This window comes from Brettanomyces bruxellensis, chromosome 4, assembly GCF_011074885.1.
Source record: "Brettanomyces bruxellensis chromosome 4, complete sequence".
Lineage (NCBI taxonomy): Eukaryota > Fungi > Ascomycota > Pichiomycetes > Pichiales > Pichiaceae > Brettanomyces > Brettanomyces bruxellensis.
This window is the reverse complement of record NC_054685.1, coordinates 13,667-36,655: the sequence shown is the minus strand read 5'-3', so window position 1 is coordinate 36,655 and position 22,989 is coordinate 13,667. Positions and strand designations below refer to the sequence as shown.

The 22,989-nt window shown below is 40.3% G+C and overlaps 9 protein-coding genes across 9 annotated transcripts; 6 read left to right on the top strand and 3 right to left on the bottom strand.

The window, feature by feature from the left end:
* Positions 1-71: 71 nt before the first annotated feature.
* Positions 72-689, bottom strand: ATP5 (ATP synthase F0 subcomplex subunit OSCP atp5; the record flags this gene model as incomplete). Its single annotated transcript, XM_041280117.1, has 1 exon — positions 72-689. One exon carries the CDS (start codon positions 687-689, stop codon positions 72-74), a length of 618 nt encoding a protein of 205 aa, XP_041135000.1.
* Positions 690-2,403: 1,714 nt separating this feature from the next.
* On the top strand, positions 2,404-3,576 carry RML2 (mitochondrial 54S ribosomal protein rml2; the record flags this gene model as incomplete). Its single annotated transcript, XM_041280116.1, has 1 exon — positions 2,404-3,576. One exon carries the CDS (start codon positions 2,404-2,406, stop codon positions 3,574-3,576), a length of 1,173 nt encoding a protein of 390 aa, XP_041134999.1.
* Positions 3,577-4,607: 1,031 nt separating this feature from the next.
* MIS1_1 (mitochondrial C1- tetrahydrofolate synthase precursor) lies at positions 4,608-7,577 on the top strand (the record flags this gene model as incomplete). Its single annotated transcript, XM_041280115.1, has 1 exon — positions 4,608-7,577. The coding sequence occupies one exon, from the start codon at positions 4,608-4,610 to the stop codon at positions 7,575-7,577; it is 2,970 nt and encodes a 989-aa protein (XP_041134998.1).
* A 318-nt stretch (positions 7,578-7,895) lies between these two features.
* Positions 7,896-9,596, bottom strand: BRETT_001567 (uncharacterized protein; the record flags this gene model as incomplete). Its single annotated transcript, XM_041280114.1, has 1 exon — positions 7,896-9,596. The coding sequence occupies one exon, from the start codon at positions 9,594-9,596 to the stop codon at positions 7,896-7,898; it is 1,701 nt and encodes a 566-aa protein (XP_041134997.1).
* A 2,180-nt stretch (positions 9,597-11,776) lies between these two features.
* Positions 11,777-14,214, top strand: BRETT_001566 (uncharacterized protein; the record flags this gene model as incomplete). Its single annotated transcript, XM_041280113.1, has 2 exons — positions 11,777-12,914; positions 12,962-14,214. The coding sequence occupies 2 exons, from the start codon at positions 11,777-11,779 to the stop codon at positions 14,212-14,214; spliced, it is 2,391 nt and encodes a 796-aa protein (XP_041134996.1).
* A 1,114-nt stretch (positions 14,215-15,328) lies between these two features.
* Positions 15,329-16,903, top strand: BRETT_001565 (uncharacterized protein; the record flags this gene model as incomplete). Its single annotated transcript, XM_041280112.1, has 1 exon — positions 15,329-16,903. One exon carries the CDS (start codon positions 15,329-15,331, stop codon positions 16,901-16,903), a length of 1,575 nt encoding a protein of 524 aa, XP_041134995.1.
* A 308-nt stretch (positions 16,904-17,211) lies between these two features.
* ARO2 (bifunctional chorismate synthase/riboflavin reductase [NAD(P)H] aro2) lies at positions 17,212-18,336 on the top strand (the record flags this gene model as incomplete). The annotated part of the gene is made up of 1 exon (XM_041280111.1): positions 17,212-18,336. The coding sequence occupies one exon, from the start codon at positions 17,212-17,214 to the stop codon at positions 18,334-18,336; it is 1,125 nt and encodes a 374-aa protein (XP_041134994.1).
* A 119-nt stretch (positions 18,337-18,455) lies between these two features.
* Positions 18,456-20,750, bottom strand: BRETT_001563 (uncharacterized protein; the record flags this gene model as incomplete). Its single annotated transcript, XM_041280110.1, has 1 exon — positions 18,456-20,750. One exon carries the CDS (start codon positions 20,748-20,750, stop codon positions 18,456-18,458), a length of 2,295 nt encoding a protein of 764 aa, XP_041134993.1.
* A 984-nt stretch (positions 20,751-21,734) lies between these two features.
* Positions 21,735-22,880, top strand: BRETT_001562 (uncharacterized protein; the record flags this gene model as incomplete). Its single annotated transcript, XM_041280109.1, has 1 exon — positions 21,735-22,880. The coding sequence occupies one exon, from the start codon at positions 21,735-21,737 to the stop codon at positions 22,878-22,880; it is 1,146 nt and encodes a 381-aa protein (XP_041134992.1).
* Positions 22,881-22,989: the final 109 nt, after the last annotated feature.

Genomic DNA, 22,989 nt, shown 5'->3' with positions numbered 1-22,989 from the left:
ATGATAGTAGGCGAGGAGTGAATACAAAGCCCTGCCTTCTAATAATGTGTAGCAAGATTTATTTCCATCATTTAGATGTTTTCTGAAATAGCTCTGTTCAATTTGATGACCTTGGTCTGCACAGAAAGATCCACCGACCTATCTCCAACCTCCACAATCAAACCTCCCAAAATTGATGGGTCAACCTCGTTTTTAATCTTCAAGTGCTGACCATTCTGGACGAACTTTGAGTGGCTGATGGCTCTATCCAATTTAGCAAGAACTCTCTCATCCAAGGCCTTTGCACTGACAATTCTGGCTTCAACGACACCGTTATGGGCATCGTTCAAAAGAGCGAATTTCTTAGACACCTCCTTGAAAATTTCCAAACGGTTGTTCTCGGCCAAAACAGTCAAAAGGTTAGAAACCATTGGATCCAAGCTAAGTTGCTGGGACAACACGGAAACAACCTCTTTTCTGGAGCCGGCAGACAATGATGGGTTCGAAAGAATCCGCATCACCTTAGGATCTTTGTTGATAGTTTCTGAAAGCTTAGACATTGAAGCAAATGACTTGTCAAGGCTGTTGTTTTTGGCTGCCGCTGTATATAATGCTGATGCGTATGTGCCATCAAGGCCAAACAACTCAACAGGTGGCTTCACTGATTTGACCGCAGTGGCCAAGCATCTAACAAATTGACGTGCAACCATTTTGTGAATTGATGAATTTGGAATGCTAAAAGCTTTTGTGGGATGTCTTAAACGAGAAGCTGTAAACTTTAAAAGCTTATATTAACGGATTTCTTCCTTTTTTTTTTTAGTTGCGAGAAAATCAATCCTAAGTTTCCTGTGTTTCTTTTTTTCTGCCGTGTACTAATATAAATTATTTTCTTCGACATTTCACTATCCACTCCTTTTTTCCTTTTAGATGCGTAGTATAAATGTATCCTTCTTATGTTTCCCTAGAGTATTCTTAAAAGTCTCCATAAAGGTCACTGTAGTTTATCGATATCCTCTTGTTCAATTTGTACTGTCCTAATAAAATAGTTTCTTTTCATTTGTCCGGCATAACCGTCATGTACACGTTTTTTCTTCTTTTGTTGCTTACATAATTTGGTCTATGAGAATGGAGACAGGACGGAACGCGTAACTAGACCAAACAAACATTTTAAAGACTTCAAGACATGCTACTAGCATTTTATTGGGTATTGCTTTCCTTGCAAGCATGTATTATTAACTTTCATTTAACCGATTACTGACATGTAGAGTTCAAATTTATTTGATTAAGAGTATTCTATACAATCGGATCCTGCAAAGCACGACCCCTTGGTTTATACGGAAGAATATTTTTTGGAGAGGAACAACAAAAAGAATCCACAAGTGCTGGCAAGCCTAGTGTGATAAAAGTGTAGAAATTTATTAATAATCATCTGAAGATTGCCTGTAAATCATCTGCAGCTTTTCATGAATTTTCAATATCGATGATTTCTCATAAAGTGCCCACCGCTATGAATGAAGCGATATGCAAAGATTTCGGTGATGTCAGGGTAATGGTGCAGGAATAATGAAAATTATTATCTACATATTGATGTATGAGACTCCAGAGGCTTTTAGTGCCGTATTAACGTTTGTCATGACTTCTCTGGTTTATTTCCTACGAAGTAAAGGATGCTTAGATGTATTCGCACACGTAATACTATCCCGTTATATGTTGAATATGTTTTCTCTAAAAATTACCAGCAACCCTCCTATTAACAATATTGAAGTTCTTATTGCTGTTTACACTCATCTCTTGCCTAGTGGTGATGGTTAAAGGAATGAAAATTAAAGCATGTGTGAAGGTTCTCGTTTTATAGAACAACATGTATAATTGCCCATCCGATCTAAGTAGAACCTATACTTTTAAAGAGGGCGTAACACAATAATCAGTTCTCTTGCTTTCAAGTAGCTTTGGGCGTTGTGAACCTATTGTTCATTGCCCTGACCCCTTCCTTACTTTTTTTTTCATTTAAGCACCTCTATTACCAAGTCCTCCTTTTTTATTTTTTTTTTTTTGGAATAGTAAAATTTAGAATCCCAAGTTCTCATTTGTTTATGCGCACTGTAAATGTTCTTTCCCCAATACAGTGTCCAGCATACATTATTAGCAAGCATTATCAGTGTTATTTTGATTCACTATTAAACATCAGATTTATATACTACACAGGGTTGTTTCACCATATAAGACATTGTTCGTTACGTCAGCATATGGCGATAGGACTTTCAGAGAAGAAAAGTAGAGTTTAGCGAAAAAAAAAAGATCTCAAAAATATTGGCCTGCGTAAAATAAAAAAGAGAGATTAGCGGTCTCAGCTAACTAACAAGTTGTTATCAACAAATAGACCTCACAAACGCATTTTATAAAACGTTCAGTTAATAAATTGGTATGATGTTTCGGTGGACGATAGGACGGTCCATTAAAGGGATTTTACCATCAACACAACAGCAATCATCATTGGTTGCATCCCATGTGAGATCATACAATTTTCTGAGTGCATTTGCACAACAAAGATTTGCTTCAACAGTGGGAGCCACAGAGAAGAGAAATGCCAATGATTCCTTAGGAAGAAGAGAAGCAGATGTTACTGAGTTGGAAAAGCAAGATGAGTTGACAAGAAGACAGCTAGAACTTTCCAAAGAGAAGGTGGCCATGAAAAGAGTGAAACCGACATCGCCAGGTATAAGATGGTGGAGAAAGCCAATATATCCGTATCTTTGGAAAGGCAAGCCATATAAGCCCCTTACTATGCGAAAGGTTGACTCTGCGGGAAGAAATAGAACTGGTAGAATCACAGTTCGGCATCGTGGAGGTGGTCACAAAAGAAGAATTAGACTCATTGATTATGAAAGAATTATGCCAGGACGCCAGAAAGTGGTGAGAATCGAGTATGACCCGAACAGAACTGCACATATAGCACTTATAAAGCATGAGGCCTCGGGAACATTGAGTTACATCATTGCATGTGAAGGATTGCGTGCAGGAGATGAAGTTGAATCGTTCAGATCAGGAATTCCGAAACGTTTGATCAGGGAGATGGGTGGAAAGATTGATCCTGCAATTCTCTCTGTGCGTATTACAAGGAAGGGGAATTGTATGCCGATCAGTATGCTCCCTGTGGGAACCATTATCCATAGTATTGGAGAGCATGAAAATGGTCCAGCCAAATATTGTCGTGCAGCAGGTTCGTACGGTCGTGTGGTGTCCAAGTTGCCGGAAAAGAACAAGGCAGTGATTCAACTTCAGAGCGGAGAACAGAGGTATGTGTCCCTGGGAGCTTGTGCTACATTGGGTGTTGTTTCCAATGCGGCACATCACAATGAATCTCTCGGTAAAGCCGGTAGATCCAGGCATAAGGGTATTAGACCTACAGTCAGGGGTGTCGCGATGAACAAATGTGACCATCCTATGGGTGGTGGTAGAGGTAAATCGAAGTCAAACAAGCTCTCGATGTCCCCATGGGGTGTGCTTGCCAAGGGTGGCTTTAAGACCAGAACTGGCAAGCATGTTAATAAGAATAAGGTTAGAGACAGGCCAAGAGGTAAGGAGGCACGTGCCTGAATATTTTCCATCATTCCTGATGCGTGCTCTTTGTGCATTATTTATTTTAACCATATTCACGCGGTCGTTTCTCTTTGTACATAGTTTAACGTATGAATCTAACTGCTAACGGTAGTGTAGTGGGCTCCGAAATTTACGATGGATGTTGTTTGTCCATGAAAGAATAATGTTCAGCATAATGTTTGGCATTTTTTTGCCGAAATCTTGTTCCACTCCAGGATATTCGGAGGTAAAGAGGCCGTGAAGAACTCCGTCAGATTTGTGGCTTGATCCCTCCCCTTAAATTTTTCAGTACTTCCGGTTCGATTGATTGGTTTATATGTTTTTTTTTCTACACACTTCGCTAAAGTAAAAATAGGCCGAGAACGGGTGTGAAAAAATAGCTTGCATGATATTCTATGACAAATCCATTGCAGTACTGATGATGACCTTAATCTGGGGCCAGCCTTCATTATTGGTGGTATACAAAGGGATACTGCGCATTAGGATAATGTGGAAGAAACATACATATCAAATGGTGCAAGAAGTACGGTTGATTTTTTTGTAGTATATTATTTTATGGCTTAAGGATTTTAAAGAAAAAAAAAAATCCCAATTTTGCTGAACACGGAATGCATGAAACTTTAAAGCGTTATGCTCAGGGGAAAACATGAATATTTTGCAACCTTCGATTTGTATTTTAAAAAATACGTTTGTGATCTCGAAACTTACGCCTGTCTAAATTGCCTCTGTTAATTAGATCTACATGTGAATGGCAGAGTCAGAATCGAGCATCTTAGGTAGCTGACGGGACGATGAACCGGTGTAAGATAACGAGGAGTCAAAATTCAGGAGGAGTCCGAATTTGGCAATCCCACGATGACTGAAAAAATTTTTTTGAAAAAAAAAAGAAGATCAAGATTTAAAAGCAGTCAAATTGAACCATGCCGACATTTCAATCGAGAAACCAACCCTTCTTGGTGGATGTTGATTGGATCAGCACATTATACATTGGCTGAGAGCTATTAGCTAACAGCACTTTAGATCGTACAATGTTTAGAATTGCTTCTTCTAGAACTTTATTGACCACCCGGGTGCTCCGTCAGGTGGCCGGAGTCAGAAAAACTTCAGCTTTGATGAGATCCTTTTCCTCGAGTGCTACAGCATTAGAGGCAAAGATCCTATCTGGTAAGAAGGTTGCACAGAAAGTCAGAGAGGAGGTTCGTGCAAACGTTCTAAAGTATCAGGAGAAATTCCCAGAATTCAAGCCTTCATTGACAATTATTCAAGTTGGAAGCAGACCTGATTCATCTGCATATGTCCACAGAAAACAAAAAGTCAGCACAAAGGCTGGTGTGAGCTGTAATGTGATCAATCTCCCAGAGGATGTGGATGAAACCACTCTGCTAAACATCATTGCCAAGTTGAACGATAACATCGATGTCAATGGTATCTTGATCCAGCTTCCACTACCAAAGCACATTGACGAGACTAAGGTGACCAACAGTGTGTTGCCAAGCAAAGATGTTGATGGTTTTGACAGGTACAATGTGGGAGAGCTTGCCAAAAGACATGGAAGCCCTCATTTCTATCCATGTACGCCTAACGGTTGCATGAAGCTTTTGAAAGAAACTGGAGTTTCGCTCGCTGGTAAAAATGCAGTTGTTGTCGGCAGATCCGATATTGTTGGCTCGCCTGTTGCCGCCATGTTGAGAAAGGCCGACTGCACTGTCACCGTTTGCCATAGCCATACAAAGAACATTCCAGAAATCGTGTCCAAGGCCGACATTTTGATTGTTGCCATGGGAAAGAAGGAGTTCGTCAAGGGTTCCTGGATTAAGGAAGGTGCAATTGTCATCGACGTTGGTATGAACTACGTTCCAGATGCTACGAAGAAGACCGGACACAGAGCCGTTGGTGATGTTGAGTTCGACAAGGCCAAGGAAAAGGCTTCTTGGATTACACCTGTGCCAGGTGGTGTTGGTCCTATGACTGTTGCCATGTTGATTTCCAACGCTTTCGAAGCCGCCCGTCAGCAATATTCGGCATACTTGAAGCCTGCCACGTGCAAGCCTCTTAAAATCCACCCAAAGAACCCTATTCCGTCGGATATCGAGATTTCCAGATCCCAGCAGCCTAAACCAATTGGTACTATTGCCAAGGAGTTGGGCATTTTGCCTGGAGAACTCGAGTCGTTCGGTGATCACAAGGCAAAGGTGAATTTGAAGGCATACGACCGGTTGAAGAATCGTAGAGACAACGGCTACTATGTTCTTGTTGCCGGTGTTACTCCTACACCTTTTGGCGAGGGTAAATCTACCACGACTATGGGTTTGGTGCAGGCTTTGGGTGCACACCTGGGTGTTCCAGCAGTTGCCAATGTTCGTCAGCCTTCAATGGGACCAACATTTGGTGTGAAAGGTGGTGCTGCAGGTGGAGGATACGCACAGGTCATTCCTATGGAGGAGTTCAACCTTCAATTGACCGGCGATATTCTCGTCATTGAGGCTGCAAACAACCTTCTTGCAGCAGCTGTTGATGCTCGCGCCTTCCACGAGTCCAGACAGTCGGACAAATCGTTCTACAAGAGGCTTATTCCAAAGAAGAAAGATGGAACTAAGTACTTCACCCAGTCCATGCTTAGAAGATTGGAGAAGCTTGGAATATCAAAGACCGATCCGGACACGCTTACCCCAGAGGAGATTACAAGGTTTGCCAAGTTGAACATCGATCCGGACACCATTACCGTCAAGCGTGTTGTCGATGTTAACGATCGTATGCTCAGAGGAATCACCATTGGACAGTCACCTTCAGAAAAGGGCTTTGTCAGAAAGACCGGATTCGACATTACCGTCGCCTCCGAGTTGATGGCTATTTTGGCACTTTCAACTGGCTTGAAGGACATGAGACAGCGTATTGCACGCCTTGTTGTTGCCTCGAGTAGAGACGGCACCCCAATTACTGCTGATGATATTGGTGTTGCCGGAGCGTTGACTGTCATAATGAAGGATGCAATCAATCCTAACTTGATGCAGACATTGGAAGGAACACCTGTCTTTGTTCATGCTGGTCCATTCGCCAACATTTCCATCGGTGCCTCATCTGTTGTCGCAGATAAACTCGCTCTCAAACTTGTTGGTTCTCCAAAGACCAAGGACGGTGCTTCTTCCGCTGAAACCGGCAAGAAGGGCTTTGTCGTCACTGAGGCTGGTTTCGATTTCTCCATGGGAGGTGAACGTTTCTTCAATATTAAGTGCAGGGCCTCGGGCTTGAGACCTGATGTTGTTGTCATCGTTACCACCGTTAGAGCTTTGAAACTACATGGTGGTGCACCAGGCGTGAAACCTGGACGTGCAATTCCACCAGAGTATCTCAGCGAAAATGTTGACTTCGTTGCCAAGGGTGCTGCTTCCAACTTAGCCAAAGAAATTGCCGATGCAAAGGCATATGGATCGCCTGTTGTCGTTGCCGTCAACAAGTTTGGAACTGATACGGATGCTGAAATCGAGGCTATTACAAAGGAGGCACAGAAGGCAGGTGCATTTGCCACAGCTGTTTCAAACCACTTTGCTGAGGGAGGAAAAGGTGCGATTGATCTAGCTAAGGCCGTCATTAGAGCAACTAAGGAGGCACCTGTTGGTAAGAAACCTTTGAAGTTCTTGTATGATCTTGATGGAAGTATCGAAGACAGACTCAACGACATTGCTACGAAGACATATGGAGCAAAGAATATTGAACTATCGGACCTTGCCAAGCAGCAAATTGCAAGATATGAGAAACAGGGCTTGTCTCACTTGCCAATCTGCATTGCAAAGACACAGTATTCGCTTTCGCATGACCCTGAGTTGAAGGGTGCTCCATCTGGATTCACTTTCCCAATTAGAGAGATCAAAATTAGTGCTGGTGCCGGATACTTGTACGCGTTGGCTGGTAAGATAATGACTATTCCAGGATTACCAACTTATTCAGGATTCATGAATGTGGATATTGGCGAGAATGAGGAGATCGAGGGTATGTTTTAAGGGAAACGTGCGATCTCACGTCACTAGATATATATAAGTAACTAGAAAAAAAGGACTACTTTAAACATTATTCAATCGAACTACATAGAACAGCGTACGGTAGCTTTCAGAACAAATATAGAAAGAGACTCATCTACAGAGTAATGCACCCGCACCACACAACAAATTTAACTTAGAAAAACTTTTATTCATATGCGATCATATATACACCAGATAAGTTAATAATTAAAATCATTCCAATTAATCGTGATATAAATGTGTGTTAAAAACACGTAAAATTAAACACAGAATATGACTGCAACTCTACACCAATCTAGCTTAGTTACCAGAGTTGATGGTCTCGGACAACTTAGCCTGGCCGATCAAGTTCTTTGGAGCATCGAACTCATCCAACATGATCTCGATCAATCTTAACTTGGTTGGCTTGTTGAACTCTGGGTCAGACCACAACTTGTTCAATTCCTGAACAGTGGAGACCTTGTAGTTCTCGTAGTCATCCTTGTCATGGAAGACACCGCAAAGCTTCTGGTGGTCCCAGGTCTGAATGTTGTTGTATTCAGCGTGCAAACCGTGAATAAGCTTCTCAATGGTGTAACCCTTGTTGTTCAAGACAAAGAAGTATGGGTGCAAGTGGCGTCTGAAGGCATCGGAGATAGCCTGGACAGTCAACTGCAAAGAACCCTCACCGGTGAACAAGATAACTCTCTTGTCCTTGCTGATCTCATCGGCAGCGAAAGCGGCACCGACGGAAGATGGGAGAGCGTAACCAATAGAACCCCACAAGACCTGGGAGATGGCAGTGACACCAGCTGGGTAGTGGCATTGCAAGATACCGAAGGAAGAGGTACCGGTCTCAGAGACGATAACATCGTCAGCCTTGAGGAAGTAAGAAAGCTTTCTCCACAAGAACTCCTGGGTGATCTTACCGGAAGTAACCTTCTGGACCTGCTTGTACTCGGAGACGGAAGCTGGGACTGGAGTTGGGACGTAGTTCAAGTTAACGCTGGACAAAGCCTTAATGATCTTAGCCAAAGCAGCCTGCATCTGGATACCCTGGTAAACAGCGGACTTGACCTTACAGTAGTCAGAGTGGAACTCGACGACGTTGGTGGTGTGGTACTGGTAAGTGAAGGCACCAGTGTTGTAGTCGGAAAGCAAACCACCGATAGAAAGAATCAAATCGGAGTTCTCCAAAGACTCCTTGACATCTGGCTTAGAAAGAGCACCGACGTAGACACCGCAGAATCTCTCGTTATCCTCATCAAAGGCAGACTTACCCATAGGAGTAACGTAGACTGGGTACTTGGTAGCATTGACCAAGTCAGCAACGAAGTTCTTGACATCGTGTCTGACGGCACAAGCATCGACCAAGATACATGGCTTGGTAGCCTTGGTGATCTTATCGATAACCTCCTGGACAAACTCCTTCTCGGCAGCTGGGTCGTTAGGTGGGAGACTCAAGTCGATTGGAGTGTTAAGACGAGCAGCAGGAACCTGTTCCTCACCCAAGTTAGATGGAACCTCAACGTACACTGGTCTCTTGTAGATGTAACCAGTTCTGATAAGGTCATCAATGATAGCTGGGGCAGTAGTGATGTCATCCAAAGCAGCGGTCTTCAAAGTGATGTGTCTGGACATCTTGTTGAAGATATCGAACTTACCATCAGCCAGAGTGTGGTGCAAAAGAAGCTTGTTGTGCTCGGCGCTGATGGTTGGGGAACCGACAATGTGGATCAAACCAACGTGCTCAGCGTAAGCACCGGCAATACCGTTAGTGGCAGAAAGCTCACCAACACCGAAAGTCGTGCAGATAGCAGCGAAACCCTTGATACGAGAGTATCCATCAGCAGCGTAAGCAGCATTCAACTCATTGGCGTTACCAGCCCATCTGAGGTTTGGGACCTCATCAATGTGGTCAAGGAAGGCCAAGTTGAAATCACCTGGGACACCGAAAACAGTGTCAACACCGATCTGCTTGAGTCTGGTGAAGATGTATGTTGCCAAAGAAATAGTAGCCATTGTTGTGAAACTATATAAAGATTATCCTATAAATCAATCAGATGCAAGAAGCACTAATAAAATCTATAATATCTCTGAAGAATAACTTAAAAAAAAAAAAATACATTGAGATAACACGTTAACCTTTGATCTGTGAAAATTGTGCTAAACTTCGTCTTATATAATGTTTCCGCCGCCCATCAAAAGGAAGCCGCCTAATTTGTATCGGACAAACTTGGAAACCTAAAATAGACACTTTTGCTTAATCACTGGTATCACATCATCCCGCCCGTCGGAGATGCGTGGGTCCTTTCTCTTAATCGTGAAAATTTTTTTTTTTTGCTTTGTGTCCTTTACTCATGCAGCACAGCCTCGAGATGGACGCTGGAAATTTTCCAGTAACTTACCAAACTGTTTTATTTTCTCAAAGTAGTTCTATTCCGTGGGTTATTCTCCGTAATTTGAAAAAGCATTCATTGTTCAATGATTTACACCCTTCAAGATTTTTCTGCTTTCACTGCCACCTTTCTTTTGACTTGCCTTTTTTTTGTAACCTTCAAAACTCCCTTCTTTTACCTGTATCATGGTAATTTCGGTATTTAGATAAGCCCACGCTCACTGCAGAATCCGATGACCGTTTGAAAATATACTCCACCGTTCATGCTTACAATGAACGGGACAAAAGTCCTTCTTTGCCATTTCAACTTCTCCGCCCGTAATTCTTATCGATCCCATTCATTTGTACAAATGCTAACCGTTTTCCGCCATAGCCTATTTGTAGAGAAGGTACCTTCATTTGAGATATCTACCGTGATTTTCAAAAATTAATGCAATTGAACCGTTCAAATTACCTTCCTCATAGATAACCACTACTGTAACACAGCTATCTTCATAATTGCTAGAAAAAAAAATTATTGACTTTAGATCCGGTGAGGTTAGCATTATCCGGCAAGCATTCTCGGATTCCAAGGCAGGCTATCGGAGTTGGGCAAATAAATATTCACAAAGTAGGATACCGTAAAGGAAAATTAACACTTTTCCGCCGTGCATATTCTTAGCCTTGCTTCTTACACCATTTCGGTAATACGCCCTTTATTTCTCTTACTAAGTCGTGGGTGATAAAATAAATCAAAACTACTGTATTATTAATAATATTTCAAGGCCTCGTTGGATAAGTTTGATCCGTGTATGTATGTTCTCGATGTGATTCATGATTAGATTCCATCCGCCATCTTTTTTTTTATTTTTTTTATTTTTTTCGCGTTAACCCTGTTATTATTATCGGAATATTTTTTTCCGTTGTCCTTTATTTGCACTTGATTCTCTTTTTTTTTTATCGGAGTTAGATTACGCAAAGGAGGCACCGCAACAATGCTGAACAGTGCGTTAGAGGAAGCTATATTAAAACTTCAATTTATTTTTCCTGCATAGTGAAATCAGAAATTTTCAAGAAAAAAAATAGAACATCGCCGCTCACATGCCTTACGCAGTACACTTATTTTTACCATCGAAATACATATATCGCTTGATGATTAGACGTGTTCAATCGATTCCGCGAAGACCTTGTAATCGATTAATTGATTAAGCTGGAAGGTGCAAGACATCAGCATATAAGAAAAATAAACCTCCCACGCTTTTCGTCGATTAACCAATATTTCGTTAGATCTGCTATTGTTTCGATGGTTAACTTGTTTGTATATGGATCAACGTTTTCAGGGAACTGAACTTATTTTCCGTGGGCTGGTGTCTTCCGGTAGATTTCAGTGTTGAAAAATTTCACCCAGGTGAACGAGGAAAAAAAGATGGGAAAAGTTTTTTGCCCCCGTTATTGTGTTTATCGTTACTACGTGCTTGATTGCCGGAACAATATTATTTTGCGTTGTTATTTCAACAGCTTGCATTATTCCTTAAACTATCTCATTGAAGCACAGCAATCAAATGATTCAGGCTGGAAGGAATGGTGGGATGATAATATTTGAAGTAGTTACCTGGTCAATCGACTCCTCGTAACGTCGACATTTTTTTCTCACAATTTATTTAAAATCGACGCGTCACAAATCAGGTTTGTTTATCATATCTCTACCTATGGTGTAAAAAAGAGTGCCAGGAGAAAAAAGTACACTACTAACTGTTATCATACAAACCGCTTAACTTTACACATTTTATAATTGATCTGAGATTGTTACTCATTCATCAACAATATGAAAGAGAAAAATACAAAGAAATATTTGGAACCAGGATATGATCCTCATCAATTGCGGGTGGTGGATTTGAAACAACTTTTGGATCATTATGACATAGCATATCCATCCAAAGCAAGAAAAGCAGCTTTAATAGAGATTTTTTCCGATGAGTTGATTCCAAAGTTGAGGGAAGAGAATGGCAGGTTTGTCGAAACAAAAAAAAACGTTTCACACCGAAAAAAGGCCGCAGGATCATCACCGGATTTTGTGAAGGTGAAGACGGGGAAAAAAGTCTTCAAAGTGGAAAAGCCAATACTGAAGTCACCTAGCAAGGAATCACGAAAAACACTTCATCACCTGTTAGAACAACAACAGAATTCATCAATTATGTCCGTTTCCGAAGATAGGACGTCAATTAACCCATTTATAGAATCTACAGTTCCAAAAAAGAGACCATTCAAGCGCGTGGATGAAACAAGTAACAAAAATGGAAATACATTGACACATTCCGATTCTTTCTATAAACCAACTAGGAGAAAAGAGCAATTTTCGTCTTCACCGATTAGTTCACCTTCGAAATCAGGAGCTCCTACTGATGCATTGTTTCCAAGGAATGTTGCCATTAAATTTGAGGACGATAACATCAACGAGGACAGTAAGCGGGAAGATACTGTCAAATCAACCAAGAGACGGAAAACTTCACGTCGCTCCCCGAGAAAAACGTCTAAAAGTGATGTTAAACCGGAAAAGACTCAGAAAGACGGTAAGAATGTGAAATCTGAGACCAGAGAAGAGCAAAATACTCCTAATGAATCATCATCAACCACCTCTCAGCTTAGAGACGGTGAGCCAGATGAAAAACACAATTTATCTGGCCTTGAAAGATATGAAAATGAAACAGGAAGTAGTGTCGTGCGCAAAGACCAATCAGAGTTACATCCTGAAAGCTCAGAATTGTCATCTCTTAATTACATAACTGCGGTTAATGAGCCAAGAGAGGTATCAGACAACGAATCTAATTTGAATATAAACAAAATAATGGCCGTCTCGGCTTCCACTCCAGTAGGCTCTCCTAAAAAGAAGGCTCATATGAGAATCAAGTCTACAAAGAAAAATAACAATGCGCTTACACTCAAATTAATGAATGAAGCACAGGGTAAGATTCTCAAAGGACCAACGAAACGTATTGAATCTCCAATAAAGTCGGAAAAAGGGAGAGAAAGCATGAAATTATCAAAAGCACATCTTCTCATGATTTGTCCTCATCCGACGAGTCTATCCGCGCGCAAATACACACACCAGAAATGCAGTCATCTGAAGAGGATGAAACTGTTTTAAAGCACCTACAGGATGAATTCGATAAGGAGACTTCTAGAGTGGAAGAGGAATCTATGATCGCCATGAAATCCGTTGACTCGTCACTCAAGCCCTTTATCTCTCGGATTGCAATATACCGATTCATTTTTACATGGATATTCTTCTTGTTCTCATTTCTCTTTTTTTCAATATATCGCCAACAGAGAATATCCATTGGCTTTTGTGGGTATGAGGTTTACAAGCCATTTTTAACAGTTAACAAGTTGGAACATCCTGCTTTGGCGGAGTATGCCGATGCTTTGAACGAGGCTTTCAAAATGAACTGCGTTCCATGTCCCGAACACGCGATATGTGGCAAGCATTCTCATTTAGAATGCAGACAGGATTATACCATTTCAAAACCTTGGTATTCCGGATTTGGGTTAATTCCAACTTTGAATAAATGCGTTTTGGATTCTGAGAAAGTTGCCAAAATCAATAAAATTGTGAAGGTGAGTTGTGATGTGTTGGCAAAAAGGAATGCCAATTTCAATTGTGGCACCGGAGACGACGACCAGGTTGGACTTGATTTCAGATCCCTTCAGGACTACATAATTGAAAGACTCGATATGGATAAAGAACTAGAGGATGGGGAATTCGGCTATTTATGGGATAAATCATTGGCTTTAATGAAGGAAAAGCAGGATTTGGTGTTCCATGATGATTTCATAAGGTCCAACTCGCACTCGAAATTCAGTATCAAATGTAAATTAAAGCACTTCTTTTTGGATATGCTCATCCGTCTTAAATACTGGATTATGGGACTCTCTGCAGTACTTATTATAATGGGTGCAGTTTACTTAAAGTTGAAAATGTACATAGGCGAAAAAAAGATGGTAAAAGAGTTGACAGAAAAGGTGATTGAAAAATTGCAACAGCAATCTACTCTTTTCAGGCATCACGAGGTTGAGCATCGGTATATTGGAAAAATACAACTTCGTGATTATTATTTAACTGATCCATCTATTAAACAGAAAAAGCGTACAGAGATTTGGGAAAAGGTCACGAAAGTGATAGAAAGGAATAGTAACATTAGTGCTTACCAACTTGAAGTGAATGGTGAGATCATGCGTGTATGGGAATGGGCATCTGATATATAACGATTATTACATTCGTTAGATATGCCGGTAACATTTCCTACGTTAGCGTTCCAACTTATTCCTATTTTCGCTTTACCGCTTAATTCTTCTTTTTGAACTGAACCTAATTATTATGTAATCCAGTGTCATAACACGATAAATAATATATCAATTCGGGTACAGCAATTCGAGCAGTGTAAAATATTCAATTGTAGTTTAAAATCGGCCAACAACGCTTTTTAATGCCTCCTATATACGAACTACCGTTAATAATAGTACAATACACAAATTGAGGAAGTTCAGTAGCAATTTCTGGGCATACTGAGCATGATTTGATGCTTTCAACAAATGCTTTTGCGTGTTGAAAACTATGTCCTTCTGATGCAAGAAAATAAAAAAAACATATTATTAATAGTAAGACAATGGGAAGCAAACGTTGCTCATCAGAGCATCTTCAAGCAAATGTAGTTCCGCAATTTAGAGTTGAAATTACGCTTCATCGTTAGAGCAGCAATTACTTGAATGTTCATCCTCGAAAGGCATTTTGAACGGGATTGTACGGCACAGTTCCACTCTATTCTTAGTTATCTCAATTTTCTGTGTGAAGGCTATTTGTGATGGTTATCGAAAATTTTATTAATTCAGATTGAAAACGTTCCCTAGAATGACTTCACCTGAAAAATCAAACAATATATCTCTCATAGAAAGATGCCTATTTCGATGACACCTCGGACGTTTTTTATTTTCAGTTTGTAGTTCCGTTCCGCGAGATCAGAAATTGCGAATTTTCTGAATTACTAATACATTTTGTATCAGTGCTGAGGAAATAGAGAGCAAGATTTTTTTTTTTTTATGTCCGAGATGGCGGTAAATTATTCTAATTCAGTAATAACGGTTACTTGGCCCGATACAGGCGGGTAAACCCATCAATGCATGAAGTCATTATAGGCAATATGAAAGGAATCTTGATTTTACAAGATACAAGTTCCCATCTTTTAATGATATATAAATAAGGCAAATCGTGCGTATAATAGATCTGATTTCTTGCTCTCAGAGGACTGTAGCCAACTTTAGCTTTATACTGAAGTTGATTATTGCTTTTCAGAAACGAAGATTATATTAGATTGTATCATTCATGCCAGGAGAAGGAAAAAATATTAAAGAGAAGATTGTACGTGATAGCACAAGCCAGGCTGGATCAGATTCTAGTCTGGGGGCTGACGTGATTTCATACAATCTTATAAATCAGAACAACCAAAATGAAGAACAAGATAGCACAAACGAGGACCTAACAAGCATAGAGGAAGCTGAATTAGAAAGAGTTCGCACTATAATTGCATTGAGTGAGGATATTCCGGATAAGTTTACTGGATGGGGTCTTCTCTCAGTCATCGGATGCTTTTTCTTCAATTTTAATACGTGGGGTTCCAATTCAGCTTTTGCATTGTACTTGCAGGCATATATCAACAATGATTTATTTCCAACAGCAAGTAAGACGGGAATCGCCGCTATTGGAGGATTTGCCTTTGGATCTGGGGTTATTTTTGGCCCATTGATCAACTATTTTGTTGGAATCTTGGGAATTAAAACTGTGGCCATCATGGGAATTGTTGTTCAACTTGCAGGTGTCTTATTGGCATCTTTTTCCACCAAACTTTGGCAACTTTATTGCACTCAAGGCATTATGCAAGGTATAGGGATGGGTCTTGTTGCCATTCCAAGCGTTATCATTGTTCCACAGTGGTTTAAAGGAGGACCTGGAGGGAAGAGAAACTATGCTGTTGGGATTATGTGTGCAGGTTCGGGCTTGGGTGGCATAATTTATAATATTGGAATGGAACCCATACTTCGTCAGCATAGTTGGCGTTGGGCTCTCAGAACTCAGGCAATCATGTGTGCAGTGTTAAATTTGATGGCTGTGTTTTTAATTCGGAGCAGAAATAAGGAAGTGAAGCCGATATACAAAATTTATGACAAGACTGTCTACAGCATTTTTGGCAGCCAGATAATGATGCTATGGGAGATGTTCACAATCTTGGGATATGTTACTTTGATGTACAATTTAGGGGATTTCATGAGATCTCTTGGATATGGTAACACAGAGGCTTCTGTTGTATCCACTATGGTTGCTGTGGGAATTATATATGGCCGACCAACAATCGGCAAGATAGCTGACTACATAGGCCCGATACAAGCCACGATTATAGCAAGTTGGCTAGTCAGTTTATTCGATTTTGCAATGTGGATTCCATGTCGAAATTACGCTACAGCAATTGTATTTGCGATGTTTGAAGGTTCACTAATGGGCACTATTTGGTTGACTATGCCAACAATCAACGGAGCAATTATTGGCCTTCAAAAGTTTGGTATCGGTATGTCTTTATCTTGGATTGCTGTTGGTGCTACGGGAATAGTCTCTCCAGTTATTGGTATAGCTCTTAAGGCGGATGGTCCAGCTAGTCCAACTCAATATAGGCATCCGGCCATATTTGTTGGCTTCTCATATTTTGCTGCCGGGTTATGCTTGTGCATTTTAAGAGGTTGGATCATTGCCAGAAACAGGCTTGCCAAGAATTGCAAGACTGAAAGTGAGAGACTTCAACTTAAGGTCCCTATTCGTACAGCTTCATGGAAATGCTTCATTTCACAGGTGAAAAGGTATAAGAATGAAATTTTACTCAGATGCCTTGTTGTTCACAGCTATATATAAGTTATTCAGCACTATATAACTACCCTACAAAGCAATTTTATATGTAATAAAAAGTTGCGTGTAGACCCCATAGTATATATGATGACTCGTGGTATGCACTAAAGAGATAGGTAGGCTATTGAGTCATAAAAAATTCAAAGATTTTTTTTTTCAACTCCGATGACATAAACCGGAACGGAGTACCTCGAGAAGATCAACTAATCCAAATAAAATCGGAGAAAAAAACTCATCGTCTTCCACATAGCTAGCTAGCTTTCTCTTTTTTTTTTTGCTTTGGCCGAAGCGAATTCGAAGAAATAGTGAACGAAATGTCTACTTTTGGTACTCTGTTCAAGGTTACTACCTACGGTGAATCCCACTGCAAATCAGTCGGCTGTATTGTCGATGGTGTTCCTCCAAACATGTCATTAACTGAGGAAGACATCCAGCCTCAGTTAAGTAGGAGAAGACCAGGACAGTCGAAACTTTCTACTCCAAGAAATGAAAAAGATCGGGTTTACATCCAGTCCGGTACGGAATTTGGAAAGACATTGGGAACTCCTATTGGAATGCTTGTTCTTAATGAAAACCAGAGACCAAAGGATTACAGTGAAATGGCAAAGTACCCTAGACCTTCCCATGCCGATTACACATACATAGAGAAATATGGCATAAAGGCTTCATCTGGCGGTGGAAGAGCATCGGCAAGAGAAACTATTGGCAGGGTTGCTGCAGGTGCAATCGCAGAGAAGTTTTTGAAGCAGGCCAACAATGTCGAAATAGTGGCCTTTGTCTCCGGTGTGGGAGAATGTCAACTTGACAGATCTTCGCAGAATCCAGAGTTTATGGAATTGCTCCAGAACATCACTAGAGAAACAGTGGATGCCGCAGGCCCTATCAGATGCCCAATTCCTGACAAGGCTGAGAAGATGACGAAAATAGTTGAGGATTACAAGGCACAAAATGACTCCATTGGTGGTATTGTCACGTGTGTTGTTAGGAATGTTCCAATTGGTCTTGGTGAACCTGCTTTCGACAAACTGGAGGCTATGCTTGCCCACGCAATGCTTTCTATTCCTGCAACCAAAGGCTTTGAAATTGGTTCTGGTTTCGCTGGTACTGCCATTCCAGGCTCCAAGCACAATGATCCCTTCATTATGAAGAATGGCCATCTGGGAACAACCACCAACAACTCAGGTGGTATTCAGGGCGGAATTAGTAACGGTGAGAATATTTACTTCTCCGTTGCTTTCAAATCACCCGCTACTATTTCGAAGCCACAGAGTACTGCTACTTACGATGGCAAGGATGGCACACTCGAGGCCAAAGGTAGACATGATCCAAACGTTGTTCCAAGAGCTGTTCCAATCGTTGAAGCAATGACTGCGTTAGCACTTGCTGATTCTTATTTGATCCAGAAGTCTAGAGAATCTACCTTCAACCTTGTCCATTAATATGATGGACGCATAAATTTGATAATACCTAAAATAAAATTTCCATTCATTAATAATATCTTGTAATAAAAGTACATAGCCCAAGGTTTCCAACTCTTCAGACGTAACAAAGCTCGGAGTTAATTATGCTCTTCTTTTTTACTCTCTTGGCTGACACACCTTCGTCTGGTATTACTTGAATCGGAGACAGATCTATCACTGGCCATCTTAACTTCTGTGTCAACTGGTGAATTTCCGACACTGTTGACAGCAGATCTCATTGATCTCTCCCGCTCGAGGTCTGGATTAGTGATGTGCAATTTGGATCTCCGTTTAGAACTGACCAATATTTGTACGTCAAGATTTTCATCTGGCTCTTCATCCTCCCCAAATGGAGGAACGTACGAGCGATTTGGTGGTGGAATAATCGTAGCTGCATTCATCTTTAATGACGATAAAGCACTCTCATTTGGTGTGGACTCTGTACGCACAGAAGGAGAACTGCTTGGAGAAGATGAACTTTTATTCGAATTGGATAGCAATGATCGTTGGGGTGAAAGCTTTCCTTCACTCGATACCTCCGAAGGATGGAAATAAAGTGAATCCCTGGGTTCCACAAAGAATTTTTGATGTCCCGAAATTGACGAATCCTCAGGAATCTGATATAATGCAGAGTTACTTTTTCTAAGTCCGTATCTTCCAGAGTATGTTGATGTTGGACGCCTGACAGTGTTGCTTTCTTGGATCATATTGTTACTTCCTGTCTGACTGCTGTCTCCATTTTGGTTTGTTGCATAAGATCCTATCGAGGATTGGTAAGAAAACGTTCTCCTTAATGATCTTCCAAGACGTGTAGACAGCGAGGATAATCTTCTCACCAATGATCCTTCCTCACTTTTTAGGAACTCATCATCCGTAGAGCTTGCTTTAATTCCTGATTTCCGATCAGACAACGGCAGTAATCTATTTTTCTTCTGTCGTTCGTACATTTCTCTTTTTCGCTTCCAAGAGCTGATTGAAAGGTTATCACCGTCATCAAAATTATTCACCTGAATTTCTCTTCCATCACAACTACTGAAATGAGAGCTTACAGGCTTCTCACTCACATCAGTTGTAGATCCAGATCCAAAAGAAGAGTACGAACTGTCTTGTCCGGGAGCTTTGTAGAACTCCATTATCTCTCGAATTTCCCGCTCGTTTTCCTCCTCTTCCTTTCTTTTCTTGTATTTTTTGTGAAGAAGAATTCCGCCAACAATAGCAATTATAATACTTAATATTGGGATCACGGTGGAAAGTGCGATAATCGTATTCTTATTTGACACTTTCTCAATTGTGTGCGTTGTTGACTGATTGAGATCAGTGAAGTCTACCTCATTCATGACTTCAAAAGTGGTTGTATTATAAAGCTTCAAAAAGTATGAATCAGATCGTTTGTGTTTGGAATTTGACGTTTTTACTTCAGTGCCTGAACTATTTGAAATCACAATTAACGTGTCATAAATTACGGCTGCCCCCATGATGTTGTCCAGTGATAAATTGTCATCGTAGTCAGAATTCATTTTGCTGTTGGCGATACTAATTGAATCGTCCAATGATTCCCATGACCATGTACTTCCGGAAGTATTCAACATGGCAAACTCTGGATTACTATATCCATTTAGAAGTTGACCGCCAACTACCAATATAGAATTGACATCGAATCCAGTAAAATTGTTAGTTTCAAATACATCAGCAAAGCTATTCCTACCAAAAAGTGGCAACGTAAGTGGATACAATCTTGGATTAATAGATTTTGTTTGTGCTTTGCTCACAGATTTAAATGCCCAAGCCTCGTATTGCCACATTGCCATCTGTGTAAGACTAATCCATCCATCTTGGACCTTTCCGCCTATAATAAGCTCTGTATTGTAGTTTATTTGAACAGAGGATGCCCCGTAAAATGAAGATGGTTGAATCGTTGTACTAAAATTAGATACGGTAAGGTGTGTTAGATCAATTTTAAGAGTTCGATTTGACACTTCTTGCGTGTAATTATCGTAACCACCAAAAATATAAAGAGAATATGGGTCATCAAAAGTGCTCATGTAGGAAGACCCTGTAAAGAGTGGTACTGTTTTGTCGGTTGTAATTGTGTGCCACATTTTTTCGGTGGAATTGTATCTATAGAGGACAATAATCTTATTGATCCCATCTTCTGACGTGGATCCTGGACAAATGGAAAGTAAACTGCTATTTGCAGAAACAAGATCACATGAGGATGTTGGCGGACTAAAATAATCTGTCACTTCTGCACCGCTCTGATATTTGGAATTAAATGGAAGTTCAACTATTACATCGTCCGATGTTTCTGACTCAGCAAGATGAATGTACACTGTACTGTTCCAGAAGTTATATACCGCATTTTTCAATGTGGAGGCTCGTACCAGATTGAGCATTGTACACAGCAATATGAATGTACATATGTACATTTTGATCTGATGTTAAACTGCTGTCTTATAATCTTCAATGTTTATATTGTGATGCTACCGTTAAATGTCTAGGAAAAAGGGACCAAAGATAGATTAGAATATTAGCCTGCTTGCGGTTTGAATATACTATATGATAATCAACAGAGCAATCAAATTAATCGAACGAACTTCAGGTTATGGGCACTGCTTCAGACATCATTAAACTCTCGTTCATTTATTTATTTTTTTACTGACGTAAAAACCTTCCCTGGTGTTTGGGACATTTAACCTATTAAGGATATGATTATGAAAAGTATTGACAAATTTCCTAAAACAGCACCATTTTTGGTGCACAGCAAGAAAATGCAAACTTCACCGAATTTTCGGTTTTATGCTTTTTTCCTCTGCGATACTACATGAAGAAAAATCATTTCAAACCTCTGCACCTGCGGCAGCCCAAAAGTTTTTTGAAGCTCTTTCAAAGCTCATTTTGTTTCGCTGATTGAAAATCATATTCTCCAACTATGAGAACAATAGTTGAAACCGCTTTTTGCATTTTTGATTACGTAGGTGCGCTGAACGCAGCTCGAATCACGGTTGAAGATTTCGGCTTTCAAATTTTTTTTTTTCAATGTTCTTCTTTTCCGGTACATACCGTTTAGTGGTCTACTAGAATCTCCACCATAAACAATAGAACTAAAACAATTTTAGCCAAACCGTTCCCTCCGGCCTATGACTTTGGTGCATTAAACATCGAGGCTGGTGTAACAGAAACAACAACAAAAAAGTTTAAAATTCGAAACATTCTACTATTGACGATTTATAAAGCCTTCTCTACTGTAGAAAACTTATGTGATCAACAACAATATAGACAAAAAAATTAACAAAACCAATGCCAGCATGAAATATCCCAGAGGATGTCGTTTAATGCATTTGCATTCGAGGCGAGCCGTGTCAGCCATATCGTTGTGTATGCTTGCCTTAATTGCTCTTGGTGTAGGAATTTTAACCATTGCTAAAACGGAAAAAGCCAGTAGCATCATGCTTTTTTCAAATTTGGGCTTCTATTCCAAAGGTATAGAATTTAAAGCTCCGGAATATTACAACGACGTGACACAGAATAAGGTCAAAAGAGAGAATGCCACGTTATTTTCATTGGTGCGAAATAGTGAGTTGGATGGTATGCTCTCATCGATTAAATATGTTGAAGAAAGATTCAATAATCGTTTCCACTATGACTGGGTGTTCATGAACGACAAGCCATTTACCGAATATTTTAAAGGTAATGTGAGTGCAGCTGTCAGTGGCAGAGCAATCTTTTCCGAGATACCAGAAGAGTTCTGGGATATACCAGACAGTATAGATAAGGACGAAATGAAGAAAGATATGGACTTCATGGCAAGAGAGCAAGTCCTTTACGCAAGAAAGGTGACTTATCGCCAAATGTGTCGTTTCAACTCGGGATTTTTCTATAAAATGCCCGTTATGAATACGTATCAGTATTATTGGAGAGTGGAACCTTTCATTAGATTCTATTGTGACATAGCGGAAGATCCATTCAAGATTATGCACGAGGAGAAACGTGCTTATGGTTTTACTATGGCAATGCTAGAGGACAGAAAAACAATCCGACAGTTGTGGAGTAACACGTTGGAGTTTTTTGAAAGTGAACATCCAGAGTATGTTGGAAAGCGGAACAGCATAAAGTTCATTACACATGATTCGGAAACGCATACATTTGAGCCTAGAAATTATAATCTTTGTCACTATTGGTCCAATTTTGAGATTGCAGATTTGAATTTCTTTCGATCCAAGGAATATGAGGATTACTTTCAATATCTTGATGCCACGGGGAACTTTTTCTACGAGAGATGGGGCGATGCACCTATTCACTCACTAGCTGTCTCATACCTTCTTCCATTCAAAAAAATTCACTATTTTGCCAACACTGGTTACTACCATAAACCTAATTTCGATTGTCCATCTGATCCAGACATATTTAATGCACTCCATTGCAAATGTGAACCTGCCCGAAGTTTCACAAATTTAGCTTACTCGTGTGTTCCACGTTTCCTTTTAGCAGAGAAGGCCGATTTGGAAGAAAACACAAAGGTCTAATCTGGGTAAAATTGACGATGGAAACGGCAAAAAACAGTGTGAGTGATCCTTTTCTAAGAGCAAGTCCGAAGTTTAGTTTAGTAATCTGCTGCATTCCGATGTAACGTTA